General features: G+C 45.5%; 1 protein-coding gene across 1 annotated transcript; it reads right to left on the bottom strand.

The window, feature by feature from the left end:
• Nucleotides 1–1,642: 1,642 nt before the first annotated feature.
• Nucleotides 1,643–1,969, bottom strand: LOC144506186 (small integral membrane protein 43-like). Its single transcript, XM_078232072.1, has one exon. It carries the CDS (start codon nt 1,967–1,969, stop codon nt 1,643–1,645), a length of 327 nt encoding a protein of 108 aa, XP_078088198.1.
• Between the last annotated feature and the right edge of the window lie 19,711 nt (nt 1,970–21,680).

Here is a 21,680-nt window from a genome sequence, read left to right as displayed (position 1 = left end):
CCTGTGCTGAGCCTTTCCAAGTGTGCGTTTCACGCCAGTTGCCCGTTAACTGGCCAGCCATTCATTCAGGGCTGATCGTAACCGGAAGCGAGTTTCACGCCCATTTCTGTGCCTGCCTAGTACGTATGCCCAATGGGCAAACAATTCAAGCCATGACTAGTGGTGTTCCGCAGGGCTCTGTATTGGGACCTCTGCTGTTTGTGATTTATATAAACGATCTGGAAGAAGGTGTAACTGGGGTGATCAGTAAGTTTGCGGACGACACAAAAATGGCTGGACTTGCAGATAGTGAGGAACATTGTCAGAGGCTACAGAAGGATATAGATAGGCTGGAAATTTGGGCAAAGAAATGGCAGATGGAGTTCAATCCAGATCAATGCGAAGTGATGCATTTTGGTAGAACTAACGTAGGGGGGAGCTATACGATAAATGGCAGAACCATAAAGGGTGTAGATACGCAGAGGGACCTGGGTGTGCAAGTCCACAGATCCTTGAAGGTGACGTCACAGGTGGAGAAGGTAGTGAAGAAGGCATATGGCATGCTTGCCTTTATAGGATGGGGCATAGAGTATAAAAGTTGGGGTCTGATGTTGCAGTTGTATAGAACGTTGGTTCGGCCGCATTTGGAATACTGCGCCACACTACCAGAAGGACGTGGAGGCTTTAGAGTGAGTGCAGAGGAGGTTTACCAGGATGTTCCCTGGTATAGAAGGGCTTAGTTATGAGGAGAGATTGGGTAAACTGGGGTTGTTCTCACTGGAAAGATGGAGGATGAGGGGAGACTTAATAGAGGTGTATAAAATTATGAAAGGCATAGATAGGTTGAACGGTGGGAAGCTTTTTCCCAGGTCGGTGGTGACGTTCACGAGGGGTCATAGGTTCAAGGTGAAGGGGGGGGGAGGTTTAACACGGATATCAGAAGGACGTATTTTACACAGAGGGTGGTGGGGGCCTGGAATGCGCTGCCGGGCAAGGTGGTGGAGGCGGGCACACTGGGAACGTTTAAGACTTATCTAGATAGCCACATGAACGGAGTGGGAATGGAGGGATACGAAAGAATGGTCTAGTTGGGACCAGGGAGCGGTGCGGGCTTGGAGGGCCGAAGGGACTGTTTCTGTGCTGTATTGTTCTTTGTTCTTTATGGAGACATTGGCTCGACTCCACAAAGCCTGCAGGAATTGGAGGGGTGATTACGTAAATAGAGCTGCCTACGTCAAGAGTACAGGGGGCAGATTCACTATCCCCACTCTTACCCCACACCAGCCACAACTGCCAGCGCCACAAATATGGTATAAAGTTTAGAACGCAATGGCATTGTAAACATTTCTTTCACTTCTTCAGTTTCTTTAAATTTAAGCAATGAAAATTAGATGCAGTCTCTCATCAGAAACAGAACATCCACAAATGCAGTTCTTTCACCACCTTCATCGTTTGCTGGTGATTTGCTGCCAGTTATAAATAAACTTACCTTCTGCAGTATTCACGTGGACATAACATTGTATTATAGCAAGAACCTGATCTGCAGCCTGCATAAAGCATTGATTCTGGCAAAACATATAGAAAATAATTTTGCTCATCATTCACAATACCTGTCACTGCTGGAAAACTTGTGGACAACGGTGGTAGAGAATGCAGCTTGCTCCTAGACAGCCTGCTCTCTGTGTGCGCTCCAGGGTTCTCTAACAGAACGACCAGGCTGCCATACAACAGCTGCCACTGAATTCTTCAGCTGTTTGATGACCATAAAAAGAAATAAAACCAGCAAGAGCAACAAGAAGAGGAAGAGAGCCAGGTATATTACCAAGTTGTATTCCCAATCCTCACTATCCTCCTTTGCTGGTGTGAATGTAGACTTCAAAGAGGCTGTGTTGAGTCTGCTATTAGAGGACCTGTAATCTGAAGTATAACCCTTCAATAGATAAATCATTTCTGTTGTTATCGATGCATTCACTTCTGCTCCATCACTCATTTTGACCTCAGGTTCGGTGAAGATTGGAATGTGAAATCCACATCCTTGAATTTCCACTGACTTCCCCCTTCATTATCTGACAGAGAGGTGAATTTTATTCAAACGTTAATAAGGTTTGTTTAGCTGTAACGCAGTTGGATTTGGTAACTGGTCTCAAATTGTTGTCAGCCAGAAGAAGGAGTCTTGTGTATCAGGTCCTGTATCCATTTCCTTCCCTTCATTTCTGTTTATTACTCTTCTGAGTGTATTTATTCATCAAGGACAGCCCCTACAACTGGATTGGCTGATGATCAGAAGTGATTACTTTCACACTGTCAGCAACCAAAATATAACAACTTGTGAAAGCTCGGATTCTTACCATATTTACAACAAACTAGGCAAAAGGAAGTAACTTACAATACTGTTATTTTGCAATTTAATCCTTAACAAACTATTAATGATAATTTACATACATTTGTGGCCTTTCTACAAAAGCTTTTGTCATTTTATGCAGAAGTGGTATTTAAGAAACTTGAGGCAATGATCATCCTGCTAACACTGTAATCTTTTATTTGCAAGTAAACGTGATAATCAACTCTTTGCACATTTCTGCACTGAAAGGTCCGTGAAGGCATCTTTTTTGCCCTCTGAGCACATAAGTATTAATGATTTTCCAGATTGTTTCACACATTTTGAAGATGCAAAAAGATGCAAACCTGTTAGGCAGGTTCCAACAGATGATAAAACTAACTTCCATTACAGAAATTAAAAAGACAGAACTGCGCAATTCAGATATATTAATCTCAAGTGCATTAATTCTTTGCAATTATTGAGTGTTAATTTAGTCTTGAAACCTTTTCATCATCTTATTTTGTCTTAAATTGACTTACGTAAGGTCAGATTCCAGGTCACCTATGAATATGTAGATCTATTGGACACTATTGGACCTCAAGGTGTCACGGATTAAATTCGTGAAATACAGATGTTTTGAAAACGTGCAATAAAAATGTGTGCAAAAAATGATGATTGTCAAACTAACACAGAAAATTGTGCATTAATCACAGAGATGGGACACGATGAGCTTTGTCCATTTTCAATGTCCTAAAGTTGTCAAAACTATAAACGGGGAATAAAACTCAACAGATTTACATTTGTCTAGAGAATGCTGCAGCAGGGCACCTCATAGGAAGCATCAGCAGTTTTTAAAATTCATTTGTGAGACATCGGTGTCGCTGGATGGCCAGCATTTATTGCCCATCCTCAGTTACCCTTGGAAGGCAGTTGAGAATCAACCACATTGCTGTGGCTCTGGAGTCACATGTAGGCCAGACCAGGTAAGGATGGCAGATTTCCTTCGCTAAAGGATGTTAATGAACCAGATGGTTTTTCCCGACAATCGACAATGGACATCAGTAGATTCTTAATTCCAAGGGTGGAATTTTACGAGATTGGTTCTAAGTGTCCAGCTAGCATGAAAACAGGAGAGTTCCTGCTTCGTTTTTTGGGTGAGTTTTCATGTCCAATCTTATGCACTTTAATCACTGAAAAAATGGTCTAGACCATTTCTAGCTGCTGCAGGCAGTGGGCAGGGCTTAATTCGCCAGCCAGCCTGCAGATGGAGCCGCTGTGCATGTGCAGACCTCTGATGGAGCCGCTGTGCATGTGCAGGCCCTGCCCCCATAGGCTCTGCCCCTGGCACCTACCACTGGGCATTTCCCAGGTGCCAGGTTGGCACTGCCAAGATGCCAGGCTGGCACTGCCCAAGGGGCACCCCCCTTGCCCTTGGCCTCCCCAGGGGCCTCAATGGCCTCTGGTTCCACCAGTGAGTCCAGCAGGATTGTTCCCCTTTCATGGGGAGCAGATATTTTCCTCACCAGAGAGAACATCTCCCGTTGAGGCCACAAAGGCAAGTGAGCCCGGATGATTGAGCGCCAGGCTCACTGAATACATGTTAATCCTCATTTAAATACATGGGAATAATTACTCAGCCTCTCGCCCATTTCCGGGACTAACCTCACTGGAAATCTGACTCTCGTAAAATCATAAGAGCTGAGAAATCAGGCGTGATCCATCAATGGGCAGAGCGAGCCCCGGTGAAATTCTGCCCCATCTTTTTTAATTGAATTCAAATTTCACCATCTGCCACGGCAGGATTCAAACACGGGTCCCCAGAACATTAGCTGAGTTTCGGGATTAATAGTCCAGCGATAATACCACGAGGCCACCGCTTCCCCCGCAAGTTGCATTTTATTTAGCCTTTTAATCCTGATTATTTCTGTGCTGCAGTTGACTGGTTGTAACCCCGCTGTGTGGTCAACAGGGCATCTGGGATCTTAGTGAACAATGGGAGCAATACCTCCTTAATCAATTCAATTTTAGGCTAAAGAAAGACACAGACTGAATGGCTGAGAAGCAAACAGGATGAACCAGAAGTACAATTAGAATTAACGAGGCAAAATATAAGATTGGATCAACAAAGAAGAAAAAGAGACCCGAAGGAAAAATAAAGTAATGCTAATTTTAAAATGTAAAATTTAATAAATTTCGAGGAACAATTTATTACCTGCAGGAGTAAGACTTTAGCATTTTATTGTACTGTTTCTGTTCTCCCACATTCTGTGATCCTGATGACGTGAATTACAAGCCTCAAATGCCTGCGCTGAGATTAATTTGCTTAATTCCACAATTCTCACAGTTTTATGATGCACAATGGGCAAACCTAAAGCAAATTGGTAATTTTTTGTTGGCGCGGCACAAATTATTCAAGTTTATAGTGAATCAGAATTTATGACATATCTCTCCTTCACTATGACATGCTGGGTTTTTTAATGCACTAATAATGGCAGGAACCATGAACTCGCCATTACTTTGTCAGCAACTTCTGGACTATTGTTACCAGCTCAAAATGTCCCACATTTACTGTGGCGATCACCCAGCCTTATAACGGTTTCAGAACAGGCACCCATATGTTTGGATCAATCGCCGGCTCCAACGCACCCCTCCCTGATGAGCTCAATGCATTCTACACCCGTTTTGAGCAAGAGGTCAGCGAGAGCATGCCCTCCACCCAGGAAGCCCTGGATGAACCTGTATCTGGGGTCACCATTGCAGATGTCAGACAGCTTTCTTGAAGGTCAGCCCATGGAAAACAACTGGCCCGGATGGGGTACTCTGACGTGCATTCAGATCCTGTGTGGATCAGCTAGTGAAGGTATTCACAGACATCTTCAACCTCTCCTTACAACAATCTGAGGTCCCTATCTGCTTCAGGAAGATGACCATCATCCCGGTACCTAAGAAAAACCAAGCAGCGTGCCTTAATGACAATCGGCCAGTGGCTCTGACATCCATCATTATGAAGTGCCTTGAAAGGTTAGCCATGGCACACATCAATTCCAGCCTCCCGGACTACCTGGATCCACTACAGTCTGCCTACCGCCGCAACAGGTCCACAGCAGATGCCATTTCCCTGGCCTTGCATTCAACCCTGGAACACCTAGATAACAAGGACACCTATGTCAGACTCCTATTTATTGACTATAGCTCAGCCTTCAACACTATTATTCCCCACAAAACTCATCCCCAAACTCCATGGCCTGGGCCTCGGCACCTCCCTCTGCGACTGGATCCTGAACTTCCTAACTCACAGACCACAATCAGTAAGGATAGGCAACAACACCTCTTCCACAATCATCCTCAACACCGGTGCCCCTCAAGGCTGTGTTCTCAGCCCCTTACTATACTCCTTTTACACCTAGGACAGTGCGGCCAAATTCCCCTCCAATTCGATTTTTAAGTTTGCTGACGACACCACCATAGTGGGTCGGATCTCAAACAAGGCGGCACGGTAGCACAGTGGTTAGCACTGCTGCTTCACAGCTCCAGGGTCCCGGGTTCGATTCCCGGCTCGGGTCACTGTCTGTGTGGAGTTTGCACATTCTCCTCGTGTTTGCGTGGGTTTCCTCCGGGTCCTCCGGTTTCCTCCCACAGTCCAAAGATGTGCGGGTTAGGTTGATTGGCCAGGTTAAAATTGCCCCTGAGATGTGTAGGTTAGAGGGATTAGCGGGTAAATATGTGGGGGTAGGGCCTGGGTGGGATTGTGGTCGGTGCAGACTCGATGGGCCGAATGGCCTCCTTCTGCACTGTAGGGTTTCTATTCTTCTATGAAATAGAGTACAGGAATGAGATAGAGAATCTGGTGAACTGGTGCGGCAACAATAATCTCTCCCTCAATGTCAACAAAACGAAGGAGATTGTCATCAACTTCAGGAAGCTTAAAGGAGAACATGCCCCTGTCTACATCAATGGGGATGAAATAGAAAGGGTTGAGAGCTTCAAGTTTTTAGATCACCACATCAAGTCCAGATCACCAACAACCTATCCTGGTCCCCCCATGCCGACACTATAGTTAAGAAAGCCCACCAAAGCCTCTACTTTCTCAGAAGACTAAGGAAATTTGGCATGTCAGCTACGACTCTCACCAACCTTTACAGATGTACCATAGAAAGCATTCTTTCTGGTTGTATCACAGCTTGATATGGCTCCTGCTCTGCCCAAGACTGCAAGAAACTACAAAAAGTCATGAATGTAGCCCAATCCATCACACAAACCAGCCTCCCATCTATTGACTCTGTCTACACTTCCCGCTGCCTCGGCAAAGCAGCCAGCATAATTAAGGACCCCACGCACCCCAGACATTCTCTCTTCCCACCTTCTTCCTTCAGGAAAAAGATACAAAAGTCTGAGGTCACATACAAATCGACTCAAGAACAGCTTCTTCCCGGCTGCTGTCAGACTTTGAATGGACTTACCTCACATTAAGTTGATCGTTCTTTACACCCTAGCTATGACTGTAATACTACATTCTGCTCTCTCTTGTTTCCTTCTCTATGAATGGTATGTTTTGTCTGTATAGCGCAAGAAACAATACTTTTCACTGTATGTTAAAACATGTGACAATAATAAATCAAATCAAATCAAAATAAACCCTAATATTATAGCGATAATGCTCATCTGTTGTCAGCAATGTTAAAGTATTAATGCTAACATGCAATTAAAAGTATGTTAAAAATATAAAAACTTTTTTTCTCCTCACACATCTTTCCATTTCACCTATTCCTCCTCATCAACTGTTAAACCTTTTGCCAGATTTAACCGAGTAAATCCGAGCGGGACTTCAAGAAAAATTGCCTTATGTATAGAAGCTGCTACCATATGCAGAGTTGAGGTGAATGGCATAAATACATCTAAAGGGCAGCAAGGTAAACAGATGAGATAGAAAGGAATCAAAGAGAAAGCTGTGAGGTAAATGAAGTAAGATGGGAGGAAGCTCGTAGAAATCATAGAATCCTACAGTGCAGAAGGAGGCCATTCGGCCCATCGAGTCTGCACCGAACACAATCCCACCCAGGCCCTACCCCCACATATTTACCCGCTAATCACTCTAACCTACGCATCTCAGGATTCTAAGGGGCAATTTTTAACCTGGCCAATCAACCTAACCCGCACATCTTTGGACTGTGGGAGGAAACCGGAGCACCCGGAGGAAACCCACGCAGACACGAGGAGAATGTGCAAACTCCACACAGACAGTGACCCGAGTTTGCACATTCTCGGTGTGGAGTTTAAATGCCAGCATGGAACACGAGGACTGAACACCTGTTTCTGTTCTATGCATTCTATGTAATCTATCCTTTATAACATCTTCTTCTCTTGGATAAGTCAACATTTTTTTATTTTATTTTTTCTTCTTTATCAAAATGTTCCCAATGGTGGGGGAGTCCAGAATTAGGGGCCATAGTTTGAGAATGAGGGGTAAACCTTTTAGGACTGAGATGAGGAGAAATATAATGGTTCGTGGGAAGCAAAACAGCAGCTTAGCATGTGGGGAGGAGGTTTCAGCTACACTGAAAATTAGGAAAAAAGTTAAAAGAAAGGAGAATTCAGGAGATGTTATGAATGGAGGTGCTGGGATTCAAAAAGAAGGTATAATAACTAGCGTAAAGGCACTTTACCTAAATGCTCGTAGCATTCGAAACAAGGTAAATGAGTTGACAGTACAAATCATTGCGAATGTGTGTGATTTAGTGGCCATTACAGAGACACAGTTGCAGGGTGGTCACGACTGGGAGTTAAATATCTAGGATTTTCAGACTATTCGGAAAGACAGACAATAAGGTAAGGGAGGTGGTGTACCTTTGATATTTAAGGATGACATCAGGGTAGTAGTGAGAGATGATATAGGTTCTATGGAGAAAAGTGTTGAATCCATATAGTAAGGAGAAAAAGTAATTGATAGGCGTAGACTATAGGCCACCAAATAATAGAACATAGAAAAACTACAGCTCAAAACAGGCCCTTCGGCCCCACAAGTTGTGCCGAATATATCCCTACCTTTTAGGCTTACCTATAACCCTCCATTCTATTAAGTCCCATGTACTCATCCAGGAGTCTCTTAAAAGACCCTATTGAGTTTGCCTCCACCACCACTGATGGCAGCCGATTCCACTCGCCCACCACCCTCTGTGTGAAAAACATTTCCCCTGTACCTACACCCCAGCACCTTAAACCTGTGTCCTCTCGTAGCAGCCATTTCCACCCTGGGAAAAAGCCTCTGAGAGTCCACCCGATCTATGCCTCTCAACATCTTATATAACTCTATTAGGTCTCCTCTCATTCTACGTCTCTCCAAGGAGAAAAGACCGAGCTCCCTCAGCCTATCCTCATAAGGCATACCACCCAATCCAGGCAACATCCTTGTAAATCTCCTCTGCACCCTTTCAATCTTTTCCACATCCTTCCTGTAATGAGGCGACCAGAACTGAGCACAGTACTCCAAGTGGGGTCTGACGAGGGTCTTATATAGCTGCATCATTATCCCCGGACTCCTAAACTCAATCCCTCGATTGATAAAGGCCAGCACACCATACGCCTTCTTAACCACCTCCTCCACCTGCGGGGCCGATTTTAGAGTCCTATGGACCCGGACCCCAAGGTCCTTCTGATCCTCTACAGTACTAAGAGTCTTTCCCTTTATATTGTACTCCTTCATCCCATTTGACCTGTCAAAATGGACCACTACGCATTTATCTGGGTTGAAGTCTATCTGCCACTTCTCCACCCAGTCTTGCATCCTATCTATGTCCCTCTGTAACTTCTGACATCCCTCCAGACTATCCACAACCCCACCAACCTTTGTGTTGTCGGCAAACTTACCAACCCATCCCTCCACTTCCTCATCCAGGTCATTTATGAAAATGACAAACAGCAAGGGTCCCAGAACAGATCCCTGGGGCACACCACTGGTGACTGACCTCCATTTAGAAAAAGACCCATCTATACCCACTCTCTGCCTCCTTTGGGCAAGCCAGTTCTGGATCCACAGGGCAGCAGCCCCTTGGATCCCATGCCCTGTCACTTTTTCTCGAAGCCTTGCATGGGGGACCTTATTGAACGCCTTGCTAAAATCCATATAAACCATATCTACCGCTTTCCCTTCGTCAATGTGTTTAGTCACATTTTTGAAGAACTCCACCAGGCTCGTAAGGCACGATCTGCCTTTGACAAAGCCATGCTGAGTATTCTTGAGCATACTAAACCTCTCTAAATGCTCATAAATCTTGTCCCTCAGGATCTTCTCCATCAGCTTACTAACCACTGAGGTTAGACTCACCGGTCGGTAATTTCCTGGGCTATCCCTATTCCCCTTCTTGAAAATAGGAACCACATCCGCAATCCTCCAATCCTCTGGCACCTCTCCCGTCTCCATCGACCACGCAAAGATCATCGCCAGAGGCTCTACAATCTCTTCCCTCGCCTCCCACAGTAACCTGGGGTACATCCCATCCGGACCTGGCGACTTATCTATCTTGATGCCATTCAAAGATTCCAGCACAACCTCTTTCTTAAAGTCCACATACTCAATCTTTTCAGTCCACCGCAAGCCCGCAGTACATCCACCCAGGTCCTTCTCCTCTGTGAAAACTGAGGCAAAATACTCATTAAGCACCTCTGCCATTTCTACTGGTTCCGTACAGATTTTCCCGCCTTCACCTTTTATAGGCCCTATTCCTTCACGTCTCATCCTTTTACTCTTCACATATTTATAGAACGCCTTAGGGTTTTCCTTAATCCTACCTGCCAAGGCCTTCTTGTGACCCCTTCTGGCTCTCCTAATTTCTTTCTTTAGTCCCTTCCTACAAGCCGTATACTCATCCAGATCCCTATCTTCGCCAAGCTCTCTGAACCTTTTGTACGCTTTCCTTTTCTTCTCGACTAGGTCCCGCACAGCTTTCGTGCACCACGGTTCCTTTAACCTACCAACTCCTCCCTGTCTGCTTGGAACATTGTCCTGTCGAACTCTCAACAGACATTCCTTGAATAACATCATGGTGGGGCGAGAAATAAACAAAGAAATAACTGATGCATGTAAAAATGGCACAGCAATTGTCATGGGGGATTTTGATCTACATGTCAATTGGTCAGACCAGGTCGGTCAAGGCAGCCTTGAGGAGGAATTCAAAGAATATATCCGCGATAGCTTCCTTGAACAGTATGTAATGGAACCGACAAGTGAGCAAGCTATCCTAGATCTGGTCCTGTGTAATGAGACGGGAATAATTAATGATCTCAGTAAGGGATGCCCTCAGAACAAGCGATCACAGTATGGTTCAATTTAAAATACAGATGGAGCATGAGAAGGTAAAATCCAATACCAGTGTCTTGTGCTTAAACAAAGGAGACTGCAGTTGGGATGAGGGAGGAGTTGGCTAAGGTAGACAGGGAGCAAAAACTTTATGGTGGGACAATTGAGGAACAGTGGAGGACTTTCAAAGTGATTTTTCACAGTGCTCAGCAAAAGTATATACCAGTGATAAGGAAGGACTGTAGAAAAAGGGACAATCAGCCATGGATTTCTAAGGAGGGTATCACAAAGTGACAAAGATTAGTGGGAAAGTAGAGGATTAGGAAATCTTGAAAGATCAACAGAAAGCCACGAAAAAAACTATAAAGAAAAGTAAGATAGATTATGAGAGTACACTGGCTCAGAATATAAAAACAGATAGCAAAGATTTCTACAAACTTATAAAACCAAAAAGAGTGGCTGAGTTAAACATTGGTCCTTTAGAGGATGAGAAGGGGGGTTTAATAACAGAGAATGTTGAAATGGCTGAGGCATTGAAGTTATTTTGTGTCGGTTTTCACAGTGGAAGACACAAATAACCTGCCAAAAATTGATGACAAGAAGGCTATGGCAGGTGAGGACCTAGAAATGATCATTATCACTAAAGAAGTAGTATTGGGAAAGTTAATGACCCAGATAGCGAGAAAGGGCCTGTTTCTACGCTGTATACCTCTATGACTCTCTGAACTTTATTTATGTAGGGCTGGATTTGACAGTCCCCCACTGGCTGGGGCAGGGTGGAGGTGGGGGAGGAGTTGAACAGGGTCAGGCAAAATTTGTCAGGAGCCCCAGTTCACCTCCCACGCCCCCCCCCCCCTTCCCCCTCCATCAACATGTTCGCCATAACACAGGCTAGACTGCTGCCCTTAGGCCTATTAGGGTCCTTCAGTGTTCAATGAGTGGCAATTCAGGGCCTCAATCCACATCCACTGCTGTAAGATGTTGGGCAGTATGTGGCGGGTAAGAATTCAAAGGGCGGGATTTTACGAAAAAAATTCTAAGTGCCATGAGCGAGAAAATGGGAAAATTTCAGACTCATTTTTTGGGCAAGTTTGAAAATGCAATCTTACGGCACTTGGTGTAAAAAAAAAGACCCAGGATGCGATTCTTGCCAGCAGGAGGAGCCTCAGCTCACCAGAGAAGCCAGCTGCTGAGCTCTCGGAGCGCCATTGTGCAGGTGCCCCGATCTCCCAATGTATTGGGAGGTCTCCTGCTAATCCTCCCACCCCCACAAACAACCCCCTGCACATTTCCCTCCCTTCCTGCCAGATCACAGATTGAACGCCCCATGCAGATCACCCACCTTCCCTCCCCGATTGCAACGTTCCCTCCCTCCCTCTCCGATCAATCACTGGCAGAGTTCCCCCCTTCTCCCGCCGATCACCTCCCCCCGGCAGAGTCTCTCTTCCCTCCCGCCCCATCAGAGTTTCTCTCCCACCCCTGCGGAGATCCTCACATATCCCTCCCTCGCCCCCGTCATGGCTCTGCCCTCTGGCTCTGCCCCACTCTGGCTTCACTCCTTGGCACTGCCCCTGGCACAGTAATGGTGCCAGGTGGACACTTCCAGGGTGCCAGGTAGGCAGTGCCAGGCTGGCACTGCCCAATGAGCATTGCCTGGCCCTGCCCCAACCACCTGGCGGGCTTCAATGGCCTCCGATTCCACCCCACCCCGGAGAGTTCATCACGTCTGGTCCTCGTTAGTTGGGACCATACGTGATTCTTGTCAAGGAGAACCTTGGCCGATGAGGTGGTAAAGTTAAGTGAGCCTGAACGATAGTGTCCAGGACTTGTTAAGGACATGCAAAGCATGAGGGATTTTGCCAGCTAAACAGTGCTGGTAAGATTGGAGGAGGTGAAAAACCAGGCCTGATCTTACCACCTTGCCTCGCCAAAAGTCGGGTGAGACGAGGTCATAAGATTGCAGCTCAAAGGCTTTTTTTGAAATGGCTTGTTTGAAGGGGTGGGAAAGAAGGGACAGCTCATCAATCATGGGGTGCCTTGAGTACATCAGGGCCACCAACCCTGCCCCCACCGGGTTTCACTACTATTTCACTACTCACAATACCCCTCCCTCAGCTTCCTTTTCCTCTCCCATGGTCACTGCTCCACAGTTCACTGCACCTCTTTCTCCTCATACTCATTCCTATTCCAACTCTAACTTCCCCGCATCTCACTTCTTATACATTATGGCTGGAATTTTACCGCCTTGCCCGCCCCAGAATCAGAGCGGGCACGGCTCGCAGAACATAATTCTCCGTTGGCCTCGGCCGGGATTTTACGAGCCTCGGCCAAGCGGGGTCGTAAAATCCTGCACTACATATCAGCTATTCTACCATGACAGGCACTTTGTCAAAACACCTCATAGGACTCTCTGCAGCAAACTCCTTCTTTATTGCAGGATACGGTCAGACATAACTGAAGGCTGCAAGTTGCTGTGATGTTGAGGCCAAACCCATCAGCACATCCTACCCCTGTCAAAATACTGACCATCACAGGCAGGGGGACGGTTGCAACCATGGCAAGTGATAATGCTGGAGAAGACATCCCAATTTGCCCATTTTTCATCTTTTAGATCCATTTCACACTATCTCATATCTGAATACAATCTACAAACGCTTTCAATTCTCGGCTCTCAACTCAGATTCAAAACATTGTCACAATCTTTTATTTCAGGTGATGAAGATGGGGCGATAACTCTGCTATTTAAGGCCAAACTTGCTGAAGATTTCCGTGTGGTGGCAACTACAGGGGCTGCCGAGGGGAACTGGTTGAAAAGCCGCCTCTGTGACCTGGGACTTTGTCCCAATTACAATAAAAATAAAGGAAACAAAACACAACCCTCAGTTCCCCCTGCTCCCCACCCCCCCTCCCACAACCCCCCCACCCCCACACACACCCCATCCTCCATCACTCCATACACTCCTCATTCCCCATTCATGGCAACTTATGATCCCACACAGCCCCCATAGTCCCTCATATGCTCCGTACCAACCTATGCCCCTCTGTCCACATCCCATGGCCCTTTATGACCCCCATGCTAACTTAATGCCAACTCAGGCCAACCCATGATCCCCACTCATCACCATGACCGACTATAGTCCCTATGCCAACATTTGAACCAATTCCTGCCAACCCAACCCCCCACCCAACACCCTTTACCTTTACAACTTCCATGCCAATTTATCCAGATCTACCAAGTGCAAACTTAAGGAGCCATGGTGAGATATAATCAAATAAAGTTCTCAGTGTCTATTGCAAACTTCACTATTTAAAAAATATACTCATTCATAAAAAACATTCAATACATTTAAATTAATTTAAATGTTTAATGCCTTATAAAAATAACTTCCCCTGCAAGCACTTAATCCCTTATGAAAATAAACACTTATATTCATAGCCCCACATCAAAGACTTTATAACCAATTGGAACAATCAATCAACTGTAAAATTACAATCCCCCACTAGGTTGTAGATTCAGTCATGCAGCACTAATCCTATAATGATAACTCTCAGGCTTATGTCAACTGACAGCGAGTGAGATTGCATGCCACCACGGCTGGCTGTCTCTTTTTCAGAAATTGAAAGACTTTGGGGATTTTAAATAACTTGACAGTTTGACAATTCCACTGAGTGTATCCTTTTTTTACACACATTCATGTCTATTCTTAACAATCCCAAATGGCACCTTATCTTTCCTGAAGGGGCAACTAACCTATCCCAAAGGGACACCTGATCTCTCCCAAAGGACACTTTACTTCTCCCAAAGGGGAGGCACCTGACCTCTCTCAAAGGGTAGCTTATCCGTCTCAAAGGGCACCTTACCTCTTCCAAAGGTGTACCTGGTCCTCTCCAAAAGAGTACCCTACCTCTACAACTAGCTCTGGCAGCTTCAGAACATTATTTCCTCAAATGTCTAAAACCCACATATCATGTTCAGGATATTCCAGTTATGAAAATTTCATCTGTAAGAAGGCAGCTGCACCTTTACATGTGTGGCTGCCTCCATGAACCACAGATGTGCAAGCCTCAATGTGCCCCCATTTCAACACCCTCCCCCAGCCTGCCAGTGCTAATGGTTGAGGGGCAGAACTTCCAGAACCAGGGCTCCAGTAACACTTTGGCTAAGATGTAGAGCCCTTCCAGCTTTACCAAACTTTGGGCCAGGCACATGGGCCAATGTGAAACACAAGCAGTGCTCTGGTCATCATAACATTATCCCATTATACCTATTAATGCAGATGGCAGCAAATGTGTTCATACAAACAGTTTCACTACGAGCAGCTGGGATGGAGAAAGGAACAAGACAAACACTAAGGCCGGAATTTTAGTGCCCAGCCCGCCACGGGAATCAGAGCAGGTGAGAGGCAGACTTTCGTTGACCTCGGGCAGGATTTTGCGGTTTCGGGATGAGCGAGGCGTAAAATCCCGCCCAAAGAGTTTCTGTTAAATGTTCGATACAAATGTAATTGAGTTGCTTGATATATTTGTTTTTTATTCTGAATTTGACGATGCTGATTATTTTGGCAGTGAAATGAGGACAAGAGCCATAAAGGCTGAAAGATGACAAGTAGGTGGTGGCATTAAAGAGAGAGTGAATAAGGATTATAGGGCGGTTGTTCCAGGGGGATGGAAGGGAAAGTTCTGGTGAAGCGTGCTTTGGTGAGCTGTTCACTGAGAGCTCTGGCTAGTATGAGTTTTGATGATCTTTGACTGGAAATAGTACAGTAAGGAAAATCTGTAATTTCTTCAAAATATCCAGGGGATCTACAATTATTCTTTAAGAATGTTTCAGAATGACTTTTAAGAACTTGCATCAACGATCAATTGCAATTTTTGCTTGGTGGTACAGAACTTAAGCATTGCTGAAAAAAGAAAAATGCTGTCAAAGTTTTTCTTTTGCACTCATCAGGCCAGATGCAAGAATGTCAAATTTTAAATTAAGTGACAAATTATAACACATGAGAAAAGGGTGCTGATTGTTTGGCAAGTCAACTCTGATTGGTTGAGACATTGCCATGGAGAATGCACCAGAGAATTATTGTCCCTCATGCTCTTATTTAATTTTAAAAAGATACAATGCCTGTACTTGTTTCTTTTTCATGCAGAGGACAAATCCCTTTGTATGAATGCACATGTAGCTTCAAGCAAGTATAAGTGCACAAGCCACATTGTGGGCCCTATTTTACCATTTTGATTCTAATTGCTGGGCGGACTTGAAACTGTGTTTCAGATCCGACTTTTAGATCTGTTCTCAGGTGCCCCACACGCACTCTGCCTGAAAAAATATCAGTAATTCCAAATCGCGCTGCAGGAACTTGTGGGCGGGGCTTAATGCACCCAAAATCCTCCAATTGGCACCTCCAACCACGCATAGCAGAAAAAAAAGATAGAATGAGGCTCCCCTGCCACATCGCTCCCGGACTGGATAATGCCTCCCCCCGGCCCCCACAGACATTGCCCCACTCCCACAGCATTACTGACCCCCTTATCCCCCCATTCCCTCCCGCCACCCAGACTGATCGCGAGCCCCTCCCCCCCTTCTCCCCCTCTGATCTCAGACAAACTGGCAGCGGACCCCCCATTCCCCCTCACTGATCTCAGGCAGAGTGGCAGTAGATTCCCCCTCCCCCCCTACTGATCTGAAGCAGAGAGCCATCAGATCCACCTTCCCACCACACCCCCACCAATCTGAAGCAGAGAGCCGTCGGACGCTCGGCACTTACCTCCTCACTAACTGGAGCACCCAACCGGACTTTTGTGGAGCATGTCTGTTTCGTGCCGATTCTGGATGGGCAGACGCAGTGGTGAAGGGGGAAGTGCCAGTAAGGTTGGGCATGCAGCCCATTAAGTCAATTTAAATGCATGCAAATGCATTTAAATTACCGTCACGGCCATTTTCGGGCCTTGGTAAAGGGGGACCCGGCGTGGATGGCGCTACTCGCCTCACGCCCGACTTTACCAAATTTCTGCGCCCAAAAGCGGGCGCAACTTGGCAGTACAATCGGGCCCTGTGAGTCTAACTGATTATCTTAAATTGATTGTTGGTGTAATTTGTAGCATAATCAGGGTTGTCCTTCACATGCTGTCCGATGCTGCATCACATCTAACCTTTGACATTATTTTTGCAGCACAGGCTGAGTACAGTCAGCACTCTCGCCTACTGCAAACAGCCAAAGAGATGTACTGTTTGATATGATCCATTAGTCATTGGGATGTATGGCCTATGTACCTGGCATTGTACCAACGCTAAAATGTATTGACCACATTACTTATTTATGTGGTAGGCAGGATGTCATTTTGTTTTGATGGCATGGCAACATCCTGTTAGTGGAAAATACCAATTGTGTTGCTACTGCATAGTGGCAGCATGAAATGACTACATGCTCCAATTTTTGAGACACTTTACCCTTCCAAGGCAATTTGAGAGAGACTGAGCATTTTTTGGGTTCGAAGGTGGTGGCCTTAGGCCCATCCATGAGTATGTGCAATCTGATTGAAGTAACCATAATTGCACAGCAGAACTTTAATGAGTCCTATTTTGATATCAAACTTGCACCATGAGTAAATGATTTGGGTTCTATGTAGTAGATTGTGTCTGTCCTCACGAGTCAAGATGAAAGATTTCAACAGCATATCTCTTTTTTCAGCAATATTCAAATTGCAATTTTCTTGGATGACAGAAAATACTGGTTCATGTGACTTGGTGACCCTTGAGCTGGAAGCAGCACCAACAGGAAGACAGTTAAGATAAGGACACCTTGTGGCCAGGCATAAAGGACAGCTGCAAACATAAAGCGGAGCCACAAGCCAAGAAGCTGGTGAGTGAAGGCACAGATACAGACATGAAGGGCAAGCAGACAGAGCGACATGAAGTGGTACAGGAAAGTACTGTGAGGAGGAGATGCAAAACACTCCCAGGAAGGAGTCAGTTTTCTGTTTTCTAGTAAAGGAGACAGAAGATCTTGGAGGCATTGTGCGAGCTGGCTAAAAAGGTCTTAAACCTAGAAAGCTGTGGTGAATATCTCAAAGATGCTAAAAAGCTGGGTGGTATTCTAGAAGTGGCCAGCCCATGAAATTGGATGGTATCGGTTGGGTAGTTGCAAAGGAACTCTGGAAAACTTGGCTATCATGACTGTTGTGACAGAGAGAATTCATAGAAAGGTATCTTGATGATGATAATCATTCCCAGGAAACTCAGGGGTGAAACCTGTTGTCAGATAGGACTCCTGGGGAGGCCAATGGCGGGGTGAGCCAGTAAGATCGTGCGAGAGCCGAGAAATCAGGTTCGCGCCCGATTTCCCGCCTCTTGTGATCTCACCAGCACCGGATATCCAGCGCAATCAGCCTCCCACCCATTTCCAGCAAGAGGCTGAATAAATTATGCAAATTCAATTTGCATGTAATTTTATTGTCATTAGCGAGCCCGGGACGCTATCATCCGGGTTCAATTGCCTGTGTGGCCTCGCTGGGAGAGGTTCTCTCACAACAGGACAGGGCCTGAGGGGACGGAGACAGACCAGGGCTGGGCCGATGGGAGGGGCAGAACCAGTCTTGGAGTGGGGCTGGACTGGGGGCAGGGCCTACGGGGTGGGGCCAATGGAATTATAGAATTCTACAGTGCAGAAGGAAGCCATTTGGCCCATCAAGTCTGAACCGACCACAATCCCACCCAGGCCCTATCCCCATAACCCCATGCATTTACCCTAGCGAGTCCCCCTGACACTAAAGGGCAAGTTAGCATGGCCAATCCACCTAACTCGCACATCTTTGGACTGTGGGAGGAAGCCAGAGCACCCACACAGACACAGGAAGAATGTGCAAACTCCACACAGACAATGACCCAAGCCAGAAATTGAACCCGAGTCCCTGGCGCTACGAGGCAGCAGTGCTAACCACTGTGCCACCGTGCTGACCAAAAATATTTTTGAATAACGCAATAGCAAATTGTGACCCAGTGCCTACAATGTCTGGAATGCCATGAGTCCAAATTCGCTTCAGTGATTGAATGACTGCTTCCACCATGATGCAATACAAAGCTTTTTAAAAAGATGTAGGTGTCACTGGCTGAGCCAGTATTTATCGCCATCCTTAATTGCCCTTCAGAAAGTTGTGGTCAGCTGCCTTCTTGAACCGCTACACTCCCTGTGGTGTAGGTACACCTACAGTGATGTTAGGGAGGGAGTTTCAAGATTTTGATCCAATCACACTGAAGGAACGGCGATATATTTCCTCATCAGGAGGTGAGTGACTTGGAGGTGAACTTCCACGTGGTGGAGTTCCCAGGTATCTGCTGCCCTGGTCCTTTAGATGATAGTGTCATGGGTTTGGAAGGTTCTACCTGAGGAGATTTGGTGAGTTCCTGCAGTGTATCTTGCAGATGGTACACACGCTGCCACTGTTCATCAGTGGTGGAGAAAGTGAAGTTTGTGGAAGGAATGTCAATCCAGCAGCTGCTTTGTCCTGGATGGTGTTGAGCCTCTTGAGTGTTGTTGGAGCTGCACCCACCCAGGCAAGTGGAAAATATTTCATCACACTTCTGTGCAATCATCAGCGAACATTTCCACTTCTGACCATATGATGAAAGGAAAAGGTCATTGATGAAGCAGCTGAAGATGGTTGGGCCTGGGATACTACCCTGAGGAACTCCTGCAGCGATGTTCTGAAAATGAGATCATTGTTGATCTCCAACAACTACAGCCAGCTTCCCTTGTGCTAGGATTGACTGCAACCAGCGGAGAATTTTTCCCCTGATACCCATTGATTCCAGTTTTGCTAGGGCTCCTTGATGTCATACTCGGTCAAATGCTGCCTTGATGTCAAGGACAGTCGCTCTCACCTCACCTCTGGAGTTCAGATATTTTGTCCACTTCTGAACCAAGGCTGTAATGAGGTCAGAAGCAGAGTGACCCTGGTAGAACCCAAATCTAAAGTGAGATTTTCCGACCATGCTCGCCTCAAAACCGGAAAATCCCGCCTGAGGTCAACGGACCTTTGCATGGTCCATCCCCCGCCCGCTACAATTCCTGTGGCAGGCAGGATGGGAAAATTCCCCCCCCCTAGTGTCTTTGAGCAGGTTATTGCTAAGCAAGTGCCACTTGATAGCACTGTAGATTACCCCTTCCATCACTTTACTGATAATCGAGAGTAGATTGATGGGGCAGTAATTGGCCAGGTTGGATTTGTCCTCCTTTTGCGTACAGGACATACCTGGGCAATTTTCCACATTGTCCTAGACAGTGTTATAGCTATACCAGTACAGCTTGGCTAGGGGCACAGCAAGTTCTGGAGCGCAAGTCTTCAGTACTATTGCCAGAATATGGTCAGGGCCCATACCCTTTTATAGCATCCAATGCCTTCAGCTGTCTCCTAGTATTTTGTGGGGTGAATTGAATTGTTTGAAGACTGGCATCTGTGATGCTGAGAACCTCCAGAGGAGACTGAGATGGATCCACATACTCTATCCACTTGAGGCTGAAGATTGTTACAAATGCTTCATGAGGTCAGAAGCAGAGTGACCCTGGTAGAACCCAAATCTAGGGTGAGATTTTCCGGCCGCGCTCGCCTCAAAACCGGAAAATCCCACCTGAAGTCAACGGACCTTTGCATGGTCCATCCCCCGTAATGCCTGGTCTAAGTTCTCACATGACATTTTCTCTCTCTAAGTGACCCAGGTAAAGTCTTCGAAGAATATCAAGCCAAAGTGCTCTTGGTAAAACTATTCTCATGTTGAAGACTATTAAGTCACCAAAGACAGTGAAGTGCTTGCTCTGTTCAAAATACAGGCCATCCTTCCAAACAATATCCTCTTATCTGGAGACATTCCTCATCTTGTTGCTGTGCTTGTTTTATTTCCTGCAGCTTTTTTGTAGTCACTGCTAAGTGTTGAGTGATTATGAATGTATTTGCCTCCTCCTCCTTGATAAAGTGTAAATCTTATTGTTTGATTCCCTCTGATATTTTGTCTGCTGTTGTTTGATACTTCCCTTGAATGTAATCTCATTAATCATAATCTGAAGGGCTGGATTCTGGGCAGCATTTTCAGAATTTCTTTCAGCCTCAGAAGAGTGACTAGTACCTTATTGTCTGTTTTGATTTTAAATTGCAATCCCATAATGTCGTCTGAGAATTTTTTGTACAACCACATTTCTGCCAACGTTCCTTTCTCATTTGCGACATGTCTTTGTTCTGTTCCAGAAAGTGACCTTGAAGTATAACAAACCAGTCTACTATCGCCATCTTTCTGCACTTGAAATAATACTCCCCCAGACCTGGAAACAATATATCTGCTGCTGCTATGATCAGTAGTTCTGGATCATATGTGGCAATATTTCAGAGGAGATTTAAAGTTGGTTAATCTTTTCAAAAGCATTTTGCTGCTCCATATTCCAGTACCACTATTTACCATGTCAACAACTGTCTCAAAGGCTCATTGATCTCTCCCAAACTTGATAGGAACCTACCTACTTGGTTAACCAGACTGAGAATTCTTTGAAGTTCAGAACTCAATGATTAATTTTGTTTTCCACGAATATCAGTGGTTTGTACTATGTAACCTAGAAACCTGATCATAGGTTTGGCAAAGTCACATTTTTCATTCAATATTAGGCTTGCATCTTGTAAGACTCTCAAGACGGCTCTGACTCAGCGATCATGTTCTTCTCTCATGGAGCCATATATAAGTATGGCGTCCATACGTGTTGTGGGAAAATTGCCACTTCGGAGTCAGACTTGGAGGTTTCAACAATGCAGTTTTATTTGACGAAGCTTCGTGGAGAAAAGGCACTGGCACTCCGCAGTACATTAGGCAGCTACCTTCTCTCAATGATACAATCGGAGTGGTTCATTTTTATACTTTTCAGACAATGGATAGTCCGGACATTAGCCATTTAACACATCGTTACAGTTGAGTAAGATCGATAGTTAACACATCGTTACAGCCAGACATATACAGACATTAGCTTTTGACATCGCATTGTTTCATAGAATGGATACATTTCCTCCTTCAGTGACTATCAATGACTTTAGTTTCGGTCTATACATACAGTAATT

This window comes from Mustelus asterias, chromosome 1 (assembly GCF_964213995.1).
Source record: "Mustelus asterias chromosome 1, sMusAst1.hap1.1, whole genome shotgun sequence".
In the NCBI taxonomy this organism is placed as follows: Eukaryota; Metazoa; Chordata; class Chondrichthyes; order Carcharhiniformes; family Triakidae; genus Mustelus; species Mustelus asterias.
The sequence above is the reverse complement of the archived record's forward strand: the minus strand, read 5'-3'. Positions and strand labels throughout refer to the sequence as shown.